General features: G+C 47.5%; 1 protein-coding gene across 5 annotated transcripts in view; it reads right to left on the minus strand.

Moving 5' to 3' along the window:
• LOC137424518 (erythropoietin) overlaps positions 1–828 on the minus strand; it is a 107,760-nt gene extending 106,932 nt beyond the window's left edge. For 4 of the 5 annotated variants that reach the window (XM_068112044.2, XM_078775535.1, XM_078775534.1 and 1 more), the window contains exon 1: positions 682–828. In XM_068112044.2, coding sequence (XP_067968145.1) covers positions 682–694 — 13 coding nt within the window. In that variant the 5' untranslated portion in view covers positions 695–828. The remainder of the gene's footprint in view (positions 1–681) is intronic. The other variant, XM_068112047.2, reaches the window with a different exon arrangement.
• Positions 829–21,972: the final 21,144 nt, after the last annotated feature.

The raw sequence follows: 21,972 nt of genomic DNA on the forward strand, positions 1-21,972 counted from the left end.
ATGACCTACGCACTAGCTCTTCGCGGTGTTGGCCAATGACCTACGCACTAGCTCTGCGCGGTGTTGGCCAATGACCTACGCACTAGCTCTTCACGGTGTTGGCCAATGACCTACGCACTAGCTCTGCGCGGTGTTGGCCAATGACCTACGCACTAGCTCTTCGCGGTGTTGGCCAATGACCTACGCACTAGCTCTTCGCGGTGTTGGCCAATGACCTACGCACTAGCTCTGCGCGGTGTTGGCCAATGACCTACGCACTAGCTCTTCGCGGTGTTGGCCAATGACCTACGCACTAGCTCTTCGCGGTGTTGGCCAATGACCTACGCACTAGCTCTTCGCGGTGTTGGCCAATGACTTACGCACTAGCTCTTCGCGAATGGACTCCGCACGAAGTTTCCGCTTGTCGATCACGACCAAACACCGCGCACAGATAATATCTGAGCTTTTGTTGCCAAGCGCAAAAGTATATATTGTACCTACATTATCATCTCTTCCAATCGCAACGGGACTAGATATAGTGAGTGGAACAAACTCTACGCAAATGGCAGTGAAATGCAAATGGTAAAAGAAATAAACTTGCTTTGCAAACTGTAGCTGCAGAGCTTTATGAATGCGGTAAAGGCACGGTCTTCGAGTATCGTTGGGGAAAGGACGTACAACGGGGCTACATCATGCACTTACAGCGCCTGTCCATGCTGTGTCCACCGCTCGTTCAACGCAGGGTCGCCATGTCCCGAGTCGCCTCTCTCTCTCTCTTTCTCTCTGTATGTGCGTCGCGCTGCCTGAACTCCAGCCGGAGAGAGGGAAGGAGATTTCAGGAGATGGGTGAAGAGCACGGGGGGCGAGGCGACAGCCAAACTGGGCGGGGATGACATGTCCATATAGTGGGCGAGGATATGACAATTATCAGTACGTTTTGCATTTTAAGGATATATTGCCCAAGCAACCTTGATATAAGATACCATTTGGTCTTTAATGCCTGTGGCCTAGTACATGTATCTACTTAATTCATATTCTAAATATTCACTAAAGTTCCACTTAACCCTTTCTCACTTCCACCATTATTATGACTGGCAGAATGGCAAGGACTCTCGACGAAAGGTATGCCCACTAATCTCTAAGCTGTATTGTCTGAGGTTGAATCCTGACACACCTCTCAATGGAATCCTCTCTTCTCCTCTCCTTGTCAAGGCTGGAGTCCCCCAAGGCAGTGTTCTCGGTCTAGTCCTATTCCTAATCTTCATCCACAATTCCTAATCCATGACTCTCTGAAAAATCCTCTTGATCTCGTTGCTGATGACTCCACCCTCTACCGTGATATCCCTCATCCTTCACATAGACAGGCAGCAGCCTCTTCCCTATCTGCAGACCTTGATACAATCAGAAGCTGGTGAAACACTTGAAATATGTTTTTCAATCCTGACAAATCTCTCACAATGAAAGAGAGTCTCTCACAAAAGTCTCTTTGAAAAGCCCAACAGGCCACCCCATCTACTTCCGTAATAATATTATTGAGGAAGTTTAGTCATTCAAACTCCTGGGTCCCACTATCAGCCATGATCTTTCTTGGGCAAACCACAATTCAAAGTTGTCCTCCAAATGCAGACGCCGACTGGGCATCCTCCATCATGCAAAGTCTTTCCTTGGCACACCTCAACTCCTATCGACCTACAGCTTGATGGAGTACTGCACTCCTGTCTGGGCTGGCACCACTACCTTGTACCTTGCTCAGATTGAGACCATGGACACCAAGGCTGTCAAGATTATTGGAATCTCTTGCGATGAAGCTAAATCTCTGGCCCCATCACTTTCATATCGCAGACATGTCGGTGGTCTCTCTGTCTTTTACCACCTACCTGCTTTCTGGTCTTGCAACCTCTACCCTTTCCAAGTTCTAGCCTCTCCACACCCTACCCCCCTCTCTGAGGTTTCTGCAGGGCGCAGAAGGTCTGCCAGTAACCCCCTCCCAGAAAATCAATAAATCAAAGCTCACTTCCACTCATTCGGTCCTCTTTTTCCCACTTGTGGAACCTACTTCCTCACTCTCTTCAATCTCATTCTTTCCTCCAGGGCTTCGAGACAGCTGTACACCACCATAACAGGTAATCCTTCATCTACAACCATGATCTTTTCTACCCCAATTGACCCTCCGTAAGCATGCCTCTTTCCAAGTTTCTAGTATTCCCTACCAGTTTTGTAAATGAAAGTTTTCAGCTGTATCCATCTTGTTCACCCCATGTCCTCCCCTTGTACCTTTCTTCATTCTTCCACCATCCCTTATATCTCTAAGTCTCCCTCAACCCTGACAATTTTGTCCCACAACCCCACTCTTGGTGTTCACCTCTCTCTTGGTGTAAACGATGCATGGCCTCCTCTTTTATCCAGAGAAAGATCTAGGGATATGTTTGGATAAAAAAAATATAGCCCCGTGGGGGACTGGCGGTGATTTCCCCATGGTTTCAGAGAAGATTTTAAAACAAATTACCTGAATTTGACGTGAAGCTCCCCTTTTCAGCCTCTCATACGGTGTGGATCTGGATGGGGAGCACAACCCCATGAGACCTTACTGTTCTGGTGTATCGTACCTAATTTGGTCCATATCGGCCCAGTCGTTGTGGAGAATAGTGAATATGAGGGATTCAGGGAGAGAACCCGTAACCACCTTTCCTGGGGAGTTATGGCCAAGGGAAGCAAAACTTAAGGTTAGGGCATGGTCCGGTGCCTCATGGCCAGTTTCGTCTGGATCCGGTTGTTGGTTTCAATGAAGATCTTTGAATGAAATACCAATATTTGGCGCAAACCCCGCGCCCCCACCCCCCCTCCTTTTACTTCATTTATAGGGGCTGATCCGGATAGGGAACACAACTCCAAGATACATTACTGTTCTGAAGCATTGTACCAAATTTGGTTTGTATCATTCAGATAGTCGTGGAGAAGACGTTTTAGTTAAAATGAGGGATTCGGGGAGGGAGCCTGTGGCCGTTTTAAAAGTTGAAATCACACCTTGGTCGAGTGGCTGGATGAGGGAGGTGGTGTTGGGCGGCAGGAAGATCACCTCGACGTTCGGGTGAGCCACGTCCAGGTTCGCATGGTGGCCAGGAGCGTTTTCCAGGAGCAAGAGAACCTTGAATGCAAGGTTTTTGTCCACCATGTACCTCTCCACCTGAGGGACGAAACAATTATGGAACCAGTCCAGGAAGATTGCTTCCTCACCCAGGCTTTCCTTTTGGCCCTCCAAAACACAGGCAGAGTTTGCTTGTTCTTGCCCTTGAGAGCACACGGGTTCAGGGAATGGTACAACATCATGGGTTTCAGCATGAAGTCCCCTTTTGCATCTGCACAGAGGAGAAGAGATACCCAGTCCTTGGCAGCCTTGAATCCCGATGCTGTCCACGCTTCAAGATGAAAGGTCTCATGGGCATGTTTTTCCAGAACAGGCCGGTCTCATCAGCATTGAACACCTGCTCTGGGAGGTATGCCTTCTCTTCGATCAGCCTCGCGATTCGGGCAGGGAATGCTTTTGCCACCTCGTGGTCCACAGAGGCATGCTCCCCTGTGAGCTCCACATTTTGGAGTCCATAACGCCCTTGAAACGATGAAACCATCCCCTGCTTGCAGTGAATGAAGTCAAGCTGCTTGTACCATCATCGCTCAGCACATCACTCGTGCTGGCACCACCCGTGCCAGCGCCAGACAAAAAAAAACAAAAAACCACCTTTAGAGGCCATTTTTCCCCACAGAGCAGGGGTTGGTTTTTTCAGCCAGCGCCAGACAGATGATCGTAAATATGTTTAGCCTTTTTCGAATGAGAGGTCCACTCAAAGGCATAGGCCTATTCTTCTGCGTGTTATCCTCAATCCATATGCTGAGAGCCTTCTCCATTCTTTCTATGTGGACATCACGAACATGGGTGACCACACCTTCGTACTCGAAAGAGCGCTCGCTGAAATACTGTCAGGAATCGCCTTCTCGTTCTTCCGTATGTAGCGAACGGTAGATTAATTGACGCCATAATGGCTGCCTACAGAGGATGCACTCTCTCCTCTCGAAAGCCGGTCGGCAGTTCCAATTTGTTGCTCAGGCTCATCACTTTCTTATGCCTCTTGGTAGTCGACGCATTTTCGGCACTGGCCTTGCGCTTGGGAGCCATGATTGAACGATGAGCAGAGTGAGTTAAAAACACAGGTCAAAGCAACGGGAAGAGAACAATGATTGAGATCAAGGACACAGTTTGTATATGTAGGATTGCGAGCATTGTGGGTAGCTGCGGGAAGGGTGAATACCTGAGAATTTTTTTGTGGGGGATGTTATCGGATGATGCCGTATTGAGACAATCTGCTAATTTCAATAATATATTTGATGAAGCATTTGTATTCTATAATTCGCGGGGTTGACATATTTTCGTTGCTGATGGAACATCCCCTGAAGAGTTTTCATTGTGTAAGATCTCTGATGATGCTTAACCATAAATTGCAAATTGTAATTAATTTAATGAAGCGTTTTCATTGTATAATTCACGTGGTTGACTTGTTTACACATCTGGTGGGATATCCCGCGAAGCTTGCTTATAGTGCGGCTAAAATTCGCGGCCGCGAAAGCTATGAAAACGCAAAGCACACAGCAGTGAATGTATAAGAAGGTCATGCTCGCGGCTCATATAAGTTTTTTTGCTTTTGCTTTTGCTTTTGCTTTGCTCATATAAGCTTTATGCATGGCTGATGAAAGGTGGGTTTTATAAATATGTCAAGCTAGCGGCTCGTGAAATTTTTTTTTGGGCCCCTGAAAAACCACGAATTCGCGGAACATGGCCGCGAATAGGGGGAAAGAAACCGTGATTTTGCCAAACACGGAACAGAACGCAGAATAGAAAAAAAAAACACAAATTTGCAGAACATTTTTCCGCGAATAGAGAAACATGTCGCATTTTATCAACCTCGAATATGTGGATTCCGCGGATAGCGGAACCGCGAATAGTGGAGTCCGACTGTATATACACTCGGAAGAGTACCCGTCCTAAGTGACGGAAAAGCTACCAAAGGATTCCCCTCACATCTATACTCCCTCCCCCATTCTCACTCTCCCCCATTCCCTCCCCCCTTAGGCCCCCCAGCCAGTATCCCCCCTCCCCTCTCCTCTGTATCCCCCATGCCTCTCCCCTGTCTCCCCTCTCTTCGCCACTCATCTTCACGTGCATTCGAACAGAATACGTAACCATGCCAACGGTTTGTTCCAACTCAATGATTACCTTTTCAACGGTAGATAATTGGGTGAGGGTACAGAGCAAAGGTTGGAGTTCAAAATAGCAAACAGACATTTTTGGGAGCAAAATTCATTGCGAGGGAAAGAAGATGTCGTTGTGTATGGACATTCATAGAAACACTCTGCTGAGACTGATCAATAACAGTCGCTACATGGACGGCGATCTTACGAACCTGTGGCAATACTTTATTAATAAATAATTAATATTAATAAAGAGATGCATAATAAAAGCATACTGGATTTTTACCCTCGCCAGAGGAGAGGGTATTGCATTTGCATCTGTCTGTCTGTCTGTCTGTCTGTCTGTCTGTCTGTTTGTTCGTTTGTTCGTTTGTTTGTCCTCACAGAATAAATGTGATTTTCTCTTCAACCGTTGGTTCAATTGACAGGAAATTTTCACCCTAGGTGCACCTCCTCCTGTAGATGTTTTTATGATAATTATGACGTCATAGATCACATGGTATGGGCGCCATCTTGGAAAAACTGAAAAACTTCTGTATCTCCGAAATCGCTGCATAGAAAAAATTGAGCCATGGCTCATTGTAAAGAACTCCCCATGGGGAATAACATATGTTAATAATGATGTCATAGGTGCCTCCATTATGACGTCATAATTCGACAAGTACAAAACTTCATCCGATCAAGATGAAATGTATTGAGCATCATCCAGGAATAAATTGGCGGAGAAAAAAATAATGATGACGTCATCGGTCACGTGGTTCTGCCGCCATATTTATTTTAACACAAAAGCCTTTAAAAACCAATGAAAACATGTCCAGGGGTCTGCAATCTTTGATTGCTCTTTCTTGTTTTTATTTTTTATGCATCATCAAGGCTCGTGGAATAGCAAGAACATGGAACAGACAATGACGTTCATGGGAGCAACAAAAGTTGACTCAAAAAGTAGTATCCAAATCCAAAAATATCGCTGCTGATCAACTCGAAATTTGATATTTGGTCAATCTTGGTGGAGGCTTTTGTCATATTTCAACTTTGCTTTAGTTGGGAAGCATAAGGATTTGCCATCAACTCAACGCCATCAACGCCATAAATGCGTGCCATCAACTTCGCACCAGTCTTAACTTAAATATACGACCGCAGGCGTGTAATAACGAAGGATAGGTCGGGAAAAGATGGGTTTGCAAATGAACAAATCAGCCTTATGTTGCGGCAGTGGAAAATAATGGGAGGTTGCGGGGGAATGGCGCCTCTGCACACAGTGGTGGCTTAAACATGTGCACACAGCTGGTACAGGACATTGAAGAGGTATCAAGCCTGTCACGAACACCAGGGTCATTGTCCTGAATACCCAAACACCACTGTGTCTATCTCACACCAAGATCATTTGATGCGTTTATTAGCTCACCTGGAACATAGTTCTGAGGAGCTTATGCGATGACACGTCGTCCGTCAGTCCGTAAACACTTGCAACTTCTTCTCCAAAACTGCTGATGGGATTGTGACCAAACTTGGCACAAATTATATTTGTTATGTTGCAACTCAAGTTTGTTCATGGAATGAAAAAAAAAATCAGGCCCTAAGGGGGTCTACCGGGGGTCAAAGTGGATCCAGGTTTGACCCCCCAAAATATGAATTTGCTTGTTCCTCTGTAACTACAAACACTATTTCGATGAAACTTGACCACAACCTTCATCACCTGTGATGTACCACAGTTTGTTCATGGCGTTAACAAAAATCCGGATCTAAGGTGGTTAACAAGGTGAGGTGGGGGGGGGGGGGGGGGTCTTGTCCCCCAAAATGGGTATTTTTTTTGTTTGTTTGTTTAGTCTTATGATTAAGTAAGTATGATTGTACATGCTGTCCTGTCTTCTAGCAACCATTGAAATTGGTTTAAAATACCGTGATACTGTTTAAAATACCTTTATCTGGTGTAGTATACTGCTTTATTCTACCTGGTGTGTGCCCAGGGGTATTGCCCCTATTTTGTTTTTGTAGTCATACCCAGATTCTCCTCAGGGCAATGGCTCTATTTTCACAAATTTGGCAGGATAATGTGTGAGGAAAAATATATTTTTGAATGCTCAAAGTTTTAAGGGGACCATCTATTGGACGGAATGTTCGGTCTTTTTTCCAAGCCTGACTCTTTTCTGTATGAGGTACAACTACGAGGGCAAGCACGATAGGCTGAGCTGCTCTTATCTACAAAAGAGGAATGTGGGGAAAAAGTACCGTGCAGACAAACAGGTCTCAATCGATGGCAGGAAAAGTTGAATTGCATAAAGCACTTCATTTGAGGTCTAGTCCAGTTACATGAAAGTGCAGGTGGTTTCAACATGATTACCTACTGTACGTGGTAAGAGCAATGGGACAAATCCCCATGCAATGTATTAACAAGTTTACCCGACATGTAAAAACATTCCAATAAGGGGATTCCAGTGTCTTTTTGTAAACCAACATAGTTGGCACAATCTCAGGTGCAGATGATTTTTTATGCGATATTCACATTCATGCAGCAACATGTCTCTCATATGATGACAGATTTCTTTAAATTTTCATTTTAGCAGCAAGATTGGGCTGGCAGGATAGCCTAGAGGTATGCATGGACACCTCTGAACTGTCTAACCTGGGTTTGAATCTCGGCACAGCTGCAAACTGGCACTCTGGCGAAATTCCAAATTCCTGCTCTACCCTACAGGGGCACCGCATCAGCAGCACAGCAAATGATGCGACCCACAGCCCTGTGCTGCATATGAAAGAAGAAATGGCACGATTGAATTCAATTACTGCACGTTTGTGCATATTTTCATAAGTAGGAAAATAAACTTACCAGAAGTAAATAAACTTACCCGAAAATAAACTCTTCTACCGACTCCTCTCTGGCCTAGCCCCCCCCCCCCCCAGCCCTGTCTGTGCTCTGTCCCCCAAATACTCCTACAGGTCGCACAAGATCTGCCAGCAACCCTCTTCTGGTGAAACTGCCAAAATCAAGACTCTCTGCTCACCTTCACTCTTTCATTCCTCTTTTCTCCAGCCTCTGGAACAAACTCCCTCACTCTCTTCAATCCCATTCCTCCCTCCAGGTCTTTAAAACAGCTGTTCACCACCATCTCTTATCTTCCCCCATCCAAAACCTTGATCTTTTCTACCCCCGTTAATTCACCCCAGATCCACTTTGCTGAAATACCGACTTCTTTTCTGGAAGTCCGAGCTGTGTCCGTTCTTCGCCACCCTACTTCCCCTTTACAAAAGGGGGGATTAATCCCCTTGTTCTTTCTGGGCTTGGCGGAACCGAGGCTTGATACGTCCCTTCCGGACAAACGCGGAGTAGGGTCTCGGGACCACTTCTCGCTCGTACCTAATTCCCCGCGCTGCCCTGCAAGCGAGGAAACAAGCCTCGCACGAGACACGTGTGGTTTGAGTACGCCGAGCGGATTGAGTACCACGTGGTCCGTGCAGTCTTAATTAGTGGAACCCGATTTGAGCGATCCTATTCGTACCACGCTTAGCCAATGAAGAAACCACAGAAACGATTGAATGGAAGAAACGACCACGATGCCGCGTTTTTACCTTTCCCACCCCCACCCCCCTTCCCACGCCTCCTCCCCCCAACCCCTCTCCCTCCCACAGATCTCCCGATGTCCCTGCTCTCAAATGTTGTGTTTGTGTGCTTCCCCCTCTCTCCCCATCTTGTCTCCCGCTCCCTTTATTTCGTCTTATGTGTCGATTTGTTTTTTTTTGTCATTAATGTTAGCTCTCATACGAGCCTCGATCTTGTATACAAAAAAATAATAATACAAAAAATACAAAAAAAAAGTTTGGCATAGTTACTTGACCGAACAAGAAGAAAAAGACATAACATTTCAAAGCCACACCATGGTTTTAGTAATTCTGCTGTACACCCAGGTTGCTGGCCTGTACACCCTGTAATAAGAGAAACCACAATGGTGATGGAGAACACAGTTTATATTGTCATGAAGGACAAGGTCAAAAGATCAGGTTCTGTAAGGTATCTCGACAGACTACGATCGATTGTTGCACGTTTATTGACTCTGCAGATACAGGCCCGATTCATCCTAGCGCCGTCTGAGCTGGGCCGTAACTCCCGGAAATGGAAATAAACCCGCAGTCACCGTGTCGGTTTAAAACGGGGAATATTTGCACCTTCATACTTGACATCCTCCCCTTTAAGTCCAAAATTACCAAGAGCAATACGTGCTGGATTTCTAAAATTGACATTCCAAAAGCAACATTTCCAAAACATGTGAAAATATGTGTGCAAACGATTATGAAAATAATGAAAATACGTGAAAATAGACCATGTGTCAACGTGAAAATAGAACGTGTGTCATCGTGAAAATAGAACATGTGTCAACGTGAAAATAGAACATGTGTCAACGTGAAAATAGAACGTGTCAATGCGAAAAAACATGTTCAAAGATTCAAATCAGATTGATCAGATCTCGCGAGATCTTGTCGGGGCGGTCACGGTTTTTCGAAGCTGTTCCACGATCTTCACGCACGCTCGGATTTAAGTAATTGTCACATTTGTATTTTTGTCGAAACTGTATTTATCTTACGTGTGTGTACCTTTTGCGTGTCCTTCGAAGATTCTCGGTGTTAATCTTTCATACCTGCAAAAAATAGTCGAGTATTTCGCGCCACGCGGCCTAGTTGTTGAAGCTTCCGACCTTGAGGCCTGGTTCTCTCCGGGCATCCAAAGCGGTTATTTTTTCATTCGTGTGTTTGTCAAATTTCAACTCGTTATTTTATCGTCCATGCGTTATTGTTTGTTTATAGTTAGTTTTGGTTTGAATTTCCTGTAACTCGTAATTAATTAATCGTGTTCTGCTCCGCTGGTGCGGCCTTGTACCTCCGTCGGTGTTTGTTTACTTAACTCCCCGACATCGTGTTTTGCTTGGCTCTTAGTTTTTTCCCTTCTACCCCGAACATAATACTCTTTGTCTAACGTTTTAAATACGTTTATTTAAAATACCCCCACCCCCAAAAAAATAAAAATAAAAAAATAACCAAAAACATTTATTTTTCCTTTCTCCACGTGTGCTTTGTCTCATCCTGTACTTTCTGTCCAGGTGTGCTGTTCGCCCCGCCCCCATTATCTCCTTGCCATCCACCTTTTGCCCTGTCCACGTGACTCGTGGTGGTCCCTCTCGGCTCTCCCCCCGTTGGTACGTTGTGCATATGAGATTGTTTACGGTTCTGTTTCAATATTATTTAAATATGTATAAACTTTCCCCTTCAGTGTTTTATTCAGTGGTATATTACAACACGCTGTTTTTCTTCCTATTTAAAAGGCTTTTTTCAAATTCCTCTCCATCTCATTCCACGTCAAAAACAAGAAATTCAATGTCTTATACGTCTCCCTCACTACATGGTCTAAATTCACATTCATTCCACCCCTCCTCCATCGTTCTGAATCGGATTGCTAACTTGAAAATCACAACAAACCCAATTTGTTATCAATGTTCGTCTTTCATTAATCATCCACTTTCGAAACTCCCCTCTTGCCCCTCCCCTCCTAAACTCCCCCCTCACTCCTCCCCTTCAAAACTCCCCCCCAACCCCTCCCATTCAAATCTCCCCCCATACCATTCCTCTCCAATTCTCCCTCCTCCCCCCTCCTCCTCAAAGCTGCCTCCTCCCCACTTCGTCTCCCTTCTATCTCATACCTCCACCCCCCCCCCCCCAACCTTCTACTTTCCTCTGCCCCCCCTCAAACAACCCCTCACTGTGCCTCATCCATTCACCATCAAACCTTTCATCCTCCTCATCCTTCCCTTTCTTGGAACTCTTCTGTAATCTCTGACACACTATCAACTGCTCTTCCTACCTCCCCCTCTCATCCTTCATCTTACCATACTCCTCCCCTCCCCTGTCCTGTACCCAATGCTCCCCCTCTCTCTTCATTAACGGTATGGACCTCAAACATCCGGGGCCTTCGCTCAAACCTGACTGATCTCTCCATACAGGTTGCTTCTGACAATCCAGACTTGATCTGCTTAACAGAGACTTTCCTCCTTCAAGATGTCTCTGATTCCTTAATATCTCTTCCTGGTTACTCCCTCCTCCGGTATGATAGACCTGAGCCTCGTCCTGGTGGTGGGGTGGCTATCTTTATCAAAAACTCTCTTCCTCACTCTCCTTGCACTGCCCTCTCTCCTCACCCCCAGGAGTACCTCTGGCTACGGCTTCCTCTCCGCTCCCACCATTTGTTCATATGTGTTCTGTACCGTCCTCCAAACAGTGATGACTCCATTTACATTTCACTGTCTGACAACATGGACCAACTTCTATCCACTCATCCCAACTCTCTCTTCCTCATATGTGGTGACTTCAACTGTCATCATGCCAGCTGGTTGGGTGTGGGTTCCTCTCTCACCAGTCATGGCACCTCAGCAAAGGACTTCTGTGACTCACTGGGATTGACACAATCTGTCAATTTCCCGACCCGGATCTCAGCCAATGGAGTATCTTCTCTTCTGGACTTGGTTATGACAAACTTCCCTGCTAATGTCTGCTGCTCTTCTTCTGCTCCAATCGGTTCTTCTGATCATGTGCTTGTCAAAGTGGACATCTCTCTGGCCATTCTCAGAGAGCCTCCTCAACGTCGACGAGTCTGGCATTTCACTCAGGCCGACTGGGATGGTCTTCAAGCAGCCATCAATCGTCTGGATTGGTCTCCCATCTCCACTGCCTCTGACATCAATTCTTCCTGGGAATTCTTCCAAAGCAAACTGCTCTCTCTCATGCACAGATTTATCCCATCTCGTCTTCAGTTGTCTTACCCTTCCTCCCGTCCATGGTACACTGAATCTTGTGGTGAGGCAGTTGCCCTGAAACAACTTGCTTTTGCCTCTTGGAAGGCGAATCCAACTGAAGGCAATCTCAGTTCCTTCCACCAAGCTCGGAACAAGTGTGTGTCTACCCTCAGGAGTGCCAGGAAGCACTATCTCTCCACACTCAAGAATGAACTCTCAAACCTGTCTCCTTCCTCCAAATCCTGGTGGCGTCTGGTCAAATCCGTTTCTGGTGTTTGTTCCCCCTCGATCCCCTCCCTTACCTCAAATGGCCACACAGTTGACATCGCACGTGACAAAGCCGAATGCCTCAACTCTGTGTTTGCCTCAAAATCTTTAGTCCCAAACCCATCTCTCTCTGTTCCCACCTTTCCCAGTCGAACCCAACTGCTCCTGGACTCTGTGTCCTTCTCTTCTGACAAGGTGGAGGAGTTTTGTCTAACCTCGACTCTGATTCTGCAACTGGACCAGACGGCATCAGCCCACGGGTCCTAAAATCCTGCTTTGCCGCTCTATCTCACCCTCTCTCTGTTCTTTTCACCCTCTCTTTTGCTCAAGGTCATTTGCCAGCATCCTGGAAATCAGCAAACATCACCGCTTTACACAAAAAAGGTGCAAAAACAGATCCTTGCAACTACAGACCAATCAGCCTGCTCCCAATTATCAGCAAAGTCAAGGAATCCATCATTGCTTTGGATATGAAATCTTTCCTCTTCTCCAATGGCTTGATCTCTGATCATCAATTTGGTTTCATACCAGATCACTCTACTCTGGACATGCTGCTTCTACTTTCTCAACAATGGATGGAGGTCCTCAATGCCAAACAGGAAATCAGAGCTGTCTCCCTTGACATATCACATGCCTTCGATACGGCCTGGCACCCAGCTCTGCTCACCAAACTCTCCTCCTATGGTATCCATGGAAATCTCCATGCATGGCTTGCGGACTTCCTCTCTGGTCGTAGTCAACGTGTGGCCCTGAATGGATTTCTCTCATCTCCCCTTCCTGTTCAGGCTGGAGTTCCCCAAGGCAGTGTTCTGGGCCCTGTGCTTTTTCTGGTCTTTATCAATGATCTCTCCAACTCTCTGGAAAATCCTCTCTATCTCTTTGCTGATGACTCCACTCTCTGCCGCTCCATTCCTCTTCCCTCAGATCGGCAGTCTGCAGCTTCCTCACTCTCTGAAGACTTGGACAAAATCACAGACTGGTCAAACAAGTGGAACATGTCTTTCAATCCTGACAAATCTCACACTCTTACTATGTCTCTCCGAAAAGATCGACTGGACAACCCTCCCATCTACTTTCTCAACAATCCTCTCCAAGAAGTTCTGTCTCTCAAGCTTTTGGGTCTCACTATCTGCCATGATCTTTCTTGGGAAAACCACATTTCCAAGCTGGCCTCCAAAGCCAGTCGCCGACTGGGCATCCTCCGTCGTGGGAAGTCCTTCCTCAGCACACCTGAGCTCCTCACCACATACAAGGCTTTCATCCGCAGCTCAATGGAATACTGTTCTCCCCTATGGGCCGGTGCTCCTGCCTCACACCTAGCTCGGCTTCACGCTGTTGAAACCAAAGCTTTCAGAATTATTGGAATCTCCCGCGATGAAGCTATCTCTGAGGGCCTTTCACTCACTCACCGCAGGCAGGTAGGTGGTCTTTCTGTCTTCTACCGACTCTTCTCCGGCCTTGCTCCCCCAGCTCTCTCTGTGCTCTGTCCCCCAAATATTCCTACAGGTCGCACAAGATCTGCCAGCAACCCTCTGATGGTTAAACTGCCGAAATCTCGGCTCTGTGCTCACCTTCACTCTTTCATGCCTCTTTTCTCCCGCCTCTGGAACAAACACCCCCGCACTCCCTTCAATCCCACTCCTCCCTCCAGGTCTTTAAAACAGCTGTTCACCACCATCTCTTATCTTCCCCCATCCAAAACCTTGATCTTTTCTACCCCCACTAATTCACCCCAGATCCACCTTGTTTGAAATTCCAACTTCTTTCCTGGAAGTCCTGGCAGTGTCCATATGTTTTATACCTCTCCCCCCCCACCCCCTTCCCATGCCCCCTCCCCAAAGCCCTCTCCCTCCCACAGATCTCTCGATGTCTCCATGTCTCTCGGTCCCTGCTCTCAAATGCTGTGTTTGTGTCCTTCCCCCTCTCTCCCCACCTTGTCTACCGCTCCCGATGTTATATGTTTTATGTATCGGTTTGTCTTTCTGTGTGATAAATGTTCGTTCTTTCACGAGCCTCGATCTTGTATACAAAAAATATATATCTATATATATAAAGTAGAGTTGGCCTCTATCTATGATCTCTAAGATCTCGAGAACCCGTGGACGGATTTGCGAGCGGAAAGTACTGTTCGACTCGGGATGGTCCCAGGAATGTCACGGAGACATAAACATTTAAAAAATTTCGGGTTTTAAAATTAGCGTATTATTAGCACTAGCAGAAGAGAGAGGGATTCGAAGGGAGGGAGCGCAGCGCTTCTAGCGCTTCTGACTACAGCACACCTTCTATATATATAAAGTAGAGTTGGCCTCTATCTATGATCTCTAAGATCTCGAGAACCCGTGGACGGATTTGCGAGCGGAAAGTACTGTTCGACTCGGGATGGTCCCAGGAATGTCACGGAGACATAAACATTTTAAAAATTTCGGGTTTTAAAATTAGCGTATTATTAGCACTAGCAGAAGAGAGAGGGATTCGAAGGGAGGGAGCGCAGCGCTTCTAGCGCTTCTGACTACAGCACACCTTAAAATTAAAAAAACTTCGGGTTTTAAAATTAGTGTGTTACGCGTAATTAGCGCTAGCAGAAGAGGGAGGGAATCTAAGGGAGGGAGCGCAGTGCTCCCTCCAGCGCTTCTGTTAGCGTAATTAGCGTATTTCGGAACGTTAATTTTTCAACTTCATTATTCGGAATCAGTACGTCCCAGAGAACCTTCGTAACGTTAATTTTTCAACTTCATCCGATTGACATGGGACCAACGGCATGTGACAAAGAGTGAAACATACAGGCTACATTTATTTGACGACAATGAGTTCCGACTTCCGACCTCGGTGGGGATGACAGGCTGAGTCAACCCCCCTGGTGTGAAGGGGGAGGAGGAGGGGAGGGGGGAAAGGGAGAAGGGGAGGGGAACGACTGGGGGGAAGGGGATGGGAGGGGGGAGGGGGAGGGGGAAAGGGGGAGGAGGGGAGAGCGGGAAGGGGGAGGGGGGGGGAAGGGGAAAGGGGGGGGAGGGGGGAGGGGAGGGGGCCCTTCTTCCCCTGGGCACCCCCGCACCCTTCCCTCCCCCCTTCCCCTCCCACCCTCGCCCCCCCTCCCCCTCCCCCCCATTCCCCTCCCCCTCCTCTTCCCCCCTCCCCTCCTCCTCCCCCGCTTCCCCTCCCCCCTCCCCCCGTTCCCCTCCCCTCCTCTTCCCCCTCCCCTCCTCCTCCCACTCCCGTGCAAAGCCGGGTACCTCTGCTAGTATATATATAAATGGTCGGTGCTTTTCTCTCACACGTTGAGCGTCGCGGTGGACCAGTGGATACAGAGTCCCAGGTGATCCCTTTGGTCTCCACGAAGGGTGTAGCGTTCGCAGAGGTTTTCGGGGCATCCGAGCCGGCTGGAGCGGCCACGACGATCTCCGGCAGTGAAGGGTCGAACTGTTGTTCTGACTGTGACGATGCTGCAGGCTCTATCGACTGACAGTGACGGTAGGTTATGTGGTCCTGATGTCGACGGATTTTGCGGCCGTCCTGCAGGCGAATCACGCAGGACAGTGGACCTGGCTTCTCGATGATGTCCCCTGGTAGCCACGTCGCACCTGCACCAAAATGTCGGGCAAACACTGGATCTCCGATGTTGATACAGCGACTGTTGGACGACTTATCGTGGACCAACTTTTGATTTAATAAGCTGGCTCTGATAAACATTTGATGATATGTCCAGTTTGAGATTGTCAAGTGTCGATCTTCAGGTGTCGTTTCATCAATAACTCAGACAGAGCTGCACCGGTTGTTGATTGTGGCGTGATGCGGTATTTTGAACAGGAGACGAGACAGCTTTGTTTCCAGAGTTCCCTCCTGAAGTTTCTGCAATCCGGATTTGATGATTCCCACGGATCGTTCGGCCAAGCCATTTGAAGCCTGGTGATGTGGGCTGACAAACTTATGTTTGATGCCGTTCCGACGTGTGAACTCGGCAAACTCGGAACTGGAAAAACACGAACCGTTATCACTCACGATCATCCTGGCAGACCATGAGTGGCGAAACAGCGTCTGAGTCTTTCGATGGCAATGGCTGACGTAGTACCACGCGTCACATAGGCATCAATCCATTTTGTGTGCGCGTCCGTAATTATTAGAATCATGCTGCCGTTAATAGGCCCGGAATAATCGAGATGTAGGCGATGCCACGGTTCACGAGGCCATTCCCAGGGTTGCAGTGGCGCTTTCGCAGGTGTATTCCGGGTGCTCTGGCAGGGGTAACAATGTCGAACATGATGTTCGATATCAGCATCAAGATTCGGCCACCACACATAGTTTCTAGCGAGTGACTTCATCTTCACAATCCCGGGGTGACAGTCATGGATTTCATCCATGACCCTGGAACGCAGATTTTCCGGGATCACGACACGACATCCCCCAGAGTAGGCAACCATTTTCCACGCTGAGTTCGTTTTACGTGCTTTTAAAATCAACAAAAGCTGGGTCACCTTCAGGTAGCAAGTGCCATTCAAGCTGTACAGCCTGGACAGTTCTGTACAGAATGGGGTCTCGTCGAGTATGGGTGTGGATCTGGCCGGCGTCGACAGCACAATCTCCAGATGATCCATCAGTGCGATAATGGATCCTGGTGTAGGCGAATCATCAACGGATTCTGGAAGGGGTAACCGACTCATGGCATCTGCATTTGTGATAGACGAACCAGGCTTATAACATACTAGGCTTATAACATACTAGCAGAGGTACCCGGCTTTGCACGGGAGTGGGAGGAGGAGGGGAGGGGGAAGAGGAGGGGAGGGGAACGGGGGGGAGGGGGGAGGGGGAAGCGGGGGAGGAGGAGGGGAGGGGGAAGAGGAGGGGAGGGGAATGGGGGGGAGGGGGGAAGGGGGGGAGGGGGGGGGAGGGGGAAGGGGGGGAGGGAAGGGTGCGGGGGTGCCCAGGGGAAGAAGGGCCCCTCCCCTCCCCCTCCCCCCCTTTCCCCTCCCCCCCTCCCCCTTCCCGCTCCCCCTCCCCCTTCCCCCTCCCCCTCCCCCCCTCCCATCCCCTTCCCCCCTCGTTCCCCTCCCCTTCTCTTCCCCCTCCCCTCCTCCTCCCCCTTCACACCAGGGGGGTTGACTCAGCCTGTCATCCCACCGAGGTCGGAAGTCGGAACTCATTGTCGTCAAATAAATGTAGCCTGTATGTTTCACTCTTTGTCACATGCCGTTGGTCCCATGTCAATCGGATGAAGTTGAAAAATTAACGTTACGAAGGTTCTCTGGGACGTACTGATTCCGAATAATGAAGTTGAAAAATTAACGTTCCGAAATACGCTAATTACGCTAACAGAAGCGCTGGAGGGAGCACTGCGCTCCCTCCCTTAGATTCCCTCCCTCTTCTGCTAGCGCTAATTACGCGTAACACACTAATTTTAAAACCCGAAGTTTTTTTAATTTTAAGGTGTGCTGTAGTCAGAAGCGCTAGAAGCGCTGCGCTCCCTCCCTTCGAATCCCTCTCTCTTCTGCTAGTGCTAATAATACGCTAATTTTAAAACCCGAAATTTTTAAAATGTTTATGTCTCCGTGACATTCCTGGGACCATCCCGAGTCGAACAGTACTTTCCGCTCGCAAATCCGTCCACGGGTTCTCGAGATCTTAGAGATCATAGATAGAGGCCAACTCTACTTTATATATAAAAGGTGTGCTGTAGTCAGAAGCGCTAGAAGCGCTGCGCTCCCTCCCTTCGAATCCCTCTCTCTTCTGCTAGTGCTAATAATACGCTAATTTTAAAACCCGAAATTTTTTAAATGTTTATGTCTCCGTGACATTCCTGGGACCATCCCGAGTCGAACAGTACTTTCCGCTCGCAAATCCGTCCACGGGTTCTCGAGATCTTAGAGATCATAGATAGAGGCCAACTCTACTTTATATATATAGAAGGTGTGCTGTAGTCAGAAGCGCTAGAAGCGCTGCGCTCCCTCCCTTCGAATCCCTCTCTCTTCTGCTAGTGCTAATAATACGCTAATTTTAAAACCCGAAATTTTTTAAATGTTTATGTCTCCGTGACATTCCTGGGACCATCCCGAGTCGAACAGTACTTTCCGCTCGCAAATCCGTCCACGGGTTCTCGAGATCTTAGAGATCATAGATAGAGGCCAACTCTACTTTATATATATAGATGGTGTAGTCATCAGCAGCGAGAAACAGGGACCACGGATGATCCTGGGCGGCAGTGTGTCAGACGTCGCCTTAGTACAGTGGTTCTTAACCTTTTTGAAGGCGCCGAACCCTAACGATACCCACCGAACACTCGTGGAACCCCTCAAATTTGACCAAAAAATTAAGAAGAATTGCATCTTAATGCGTTTTCTGTTCTTCTTTTCGGGAGGCGATTTGGGAAATGCGTGGTTTTGTTTTGGAAAGGGCCACCCTCAAATCATTTTCGCATGCAAGCCTGCTCCTTTTCTTTGTTTTAATGTCCACCAGTTTCGAAAACGCATGCTCGCAGAGATACGTTGTAACGAACGGCGTGAGGATCTCAAGGGCAATTTTAGCGATGTGAGGATACCCTTACATTTGGTGGCACCAAAACGTTGAGCGTTGTTGTGCCGAAGAGTTGTTGTTGAGTCTGGCTCTGCTGAAGTTCGATGAGGTCGTCGAGGTATTGGTCGTTGACATCTGCCGTTGCAACGTCGAAAGTAAACGGCTGCCGCACCCATGCTGGGTATTGCTCTTGGTCGGGGAAGTAGCCGTCAAATGACTTTCCCAGCTCATCCAAGTGTGTGGCAATCGCTTGCTTCAGCTCCCCCAGTACAGCAGTGCCTCCAACTTCAGACTCATCTTCGATCCCGCTCACACACTCGTCCAGTCGCGAAAAGTTTGCGATGTTGTTGGTCTCTGTTCGCCACCTCCACAACGGTAACTTCTTTAGGAAAGCACTCAGCTTTTCTTCAGATTCGATGACATTCACTCCACCACCCTGCATCTGGCAATTGAGATAATTGAGTGCGTCGAAGTTGTCAACCAAGTACGCAAAGGCGAGGATGAACACTGACTCTTGGAAGTGCGTTGCATGGCAATGCTGGTGTTCTCGCAAAAACAGGGCTAATTCTACACGCAAGGCAAAAACACGGCTCACTACCTTCCCTCGTGATAACCATCGAACGTTAGAGTGGTAGAGAAGGACTTCGAATTCAGATCCGATTTCATTGCACAGCTCTTTGAAGATGTGATGATTCAGAGCACGCCTTCGCACGTAATTCACAGTTTCAACGACGATTTTCAGAACATTGGCCAGTTTTGGAGGCAGGGTTTTTGATGCCAGCGCGTGTCTGTGCAGGACGCAGTGTGTGACGATGATGTGTGGTGCATCGGCCTTCACCAGCGCTCCAAAACCGGAGTTGCATCCCAGCATGGCTGGAGCTCTGTCCGAGCAAACTGCAGACACCATGTTCCACGAGGCCGTTGCTTCTGAAGAAGTCGTCCACAAGCTTCTTCACGTCAGCTGCCTTCGTCGTTGTTGTGAGAGGCTTGCAGAACAGAAAGCCTCCCTTGATCTTGTCTCCTTTGACATAACGCACAAATAAGATGAGCTGGCTCAAATTCGAAACGTCGGTGGTCTCGTCGAGTTGAAGGCTGAATTTCGTCGGGCTCACGATTAAATCTGCAACTACATGGGCGAGGATGTCGTCGATTCTGCATCTGATGGTGTCATTTGAGAGTGGAACGAGAGACACCTTGTTTTCAGCAACTTTTCCCAGCATGATGTTGGCCATCTTCAACGCGGCCGGTTTGATGAGTGTCTCACCAACGGTGTGCGGTTTGCCCTGCTTTGCGATCAGGTACGCAACTTCATACGATGCGGTGAGGATCGGTTTGTCAATTGGAACAAAGCCGAGAGTGGAAAAGGCAGCACTTGCGTCGAATCGGACTCTCTTCAATTTGAATTCATCCAGCGTTGCGTCTTTGTACTGCCCCTCGCCGTGCAGTTTTTTGAAGTGTTCTCGTAGTTTTGCTGGTGCTAGGATGGAGTTTCTCAACTTGACATTTGTTACGGGGTCCTCCCCTATCCCCTGGTCTCGGTAAACCTCCGAACCCCAAGAGGGTCCCCGACAGAAAGATATGTTATCCTTGGTTGAAATCAATCAAATCAATAATGAGACCACACCAAGGGTTATGAACAAACAATAATATATTATAAATCACACCGGAATCACGACACAAACAATAATAGCAACTCACCCTACAATCACTATTTTAAGATGGTACCACCTTATCTATTCCTTTTACCCCAATTCACAGCACTCCCCCAATGTCTCTGTACTCCTCCAAGGCGAAGTCGATTCGCTCCAGCGATCGTTGGATCAATGTCCGATCACAATCAATTGAGGCGTGGACGATCGAAGCAACCCATAGGTCATGTGGTCCAACACCCAGCACAATAGCGGTGGAATGGGAAACCTCCCAAAGACGTGCTCCGACGTACACGTTTGCGGTTCAATCAGCGAGTCTCCTTATAATCCTCAAAACCCACTTTCTTGCACAGCCGTCCCCGGCAACCCACTGGGGAATAATGCCCGGCCGACGCGACAAAAACCTTTTCACTGAAGGTAGCGCACGTGGCGAAATGGCGGATGGCTTTCACTCGAGCCGGGCTTCCAGGCAAGGACACTCCGGACCCTCAATGTAGATACCTGACAACGCAGGCTCAACAGCACTCCGGCGATGTCACCTATCGCACGAACTTCCTTTCAAGGCCTCAAAGTTCACTCGCACTGCCCGCTCGACCGCTCGGTACGGAGCTTCAACCAAGAACGTCTTTTTCCTTCCTTCTCCACGCCTCTTCCCTTCACTCCCTTTCTCTTCCGGGTCACGATCCGGATTTCCGGCCACATTTTACCAGGAGCGCTTTTAAACCTTTTAACCACAATAACCCTTACTGAGAACTAACAATAATAATAATACCAACAATAATTAGGGCCGAATCCGTAACACATTGCAAAGCATGCATTGAGGACGCTGACTTCCATCCCATCAAACACGTGAACCCGAACCGCACGTAATCCTCTGACCACTTCTTTTTTTAGTAACAAACTGATATTAATTGAGTTCGGGCAAATAATTATATGACAAAAATTAAAAAAGGAACATGCTTAAATATAATCAGTACCCCTCTGAAAACTGAAAATTTTAAACGAAGAAAACATAACTTATAGTTACGATGACGGGATTTATTATCTACTCAACTCTATGTCACCTCAAATCCCATTATAATATTACATAGAAAACTGTGCGAATTGTCAGTTCTGAATTGCGACCAAAGGAGTTCTATCACCACCACCTAATTTTCTGAGTAATTCAACCATATTTTATAATCAGCATCCACTTTTGACTTTAATATAACTCTGAACCCGCCCTGCATATCTACAAACATTTCCAACTTACTTTTCAATTAATCAGTAACTCCAAAGTAAGGCGTGACCAATGATGCACGGCACACGGCAAGCTAATCGAGGCTATTCACTGAAATTTCCGAACACCTGCAAAGTCCAAAATCCAGTAAGTAAGTAAGCAAGTAAGCACCATCAACAGAATAATTAGCAAGTTGCTCATTGACTCAACTTACTACAGTCAGTGTGAAACAACTTATCTTAAACACAGACCAGAGAAACCATGAATTGGATGGGAATACAATTACAAATATCATTTCCATTCGTTCATAACATACATAGCAAAATAATAATGATCTTAA

Source organism: Myxine glutinosa, chromosome 4 (assembly GCF_964187855.1).
Source record: "Myxine glutinosa chromosome 4, kmMyxGlut1.1, whole genome shotgun sequence".
Taxonomy (NCBI): Eukaryota; Metazoa; Chordata; class Myxini; order Myxiniformes; family Myxinidae; genus Myxine; species Myxine glutinosa.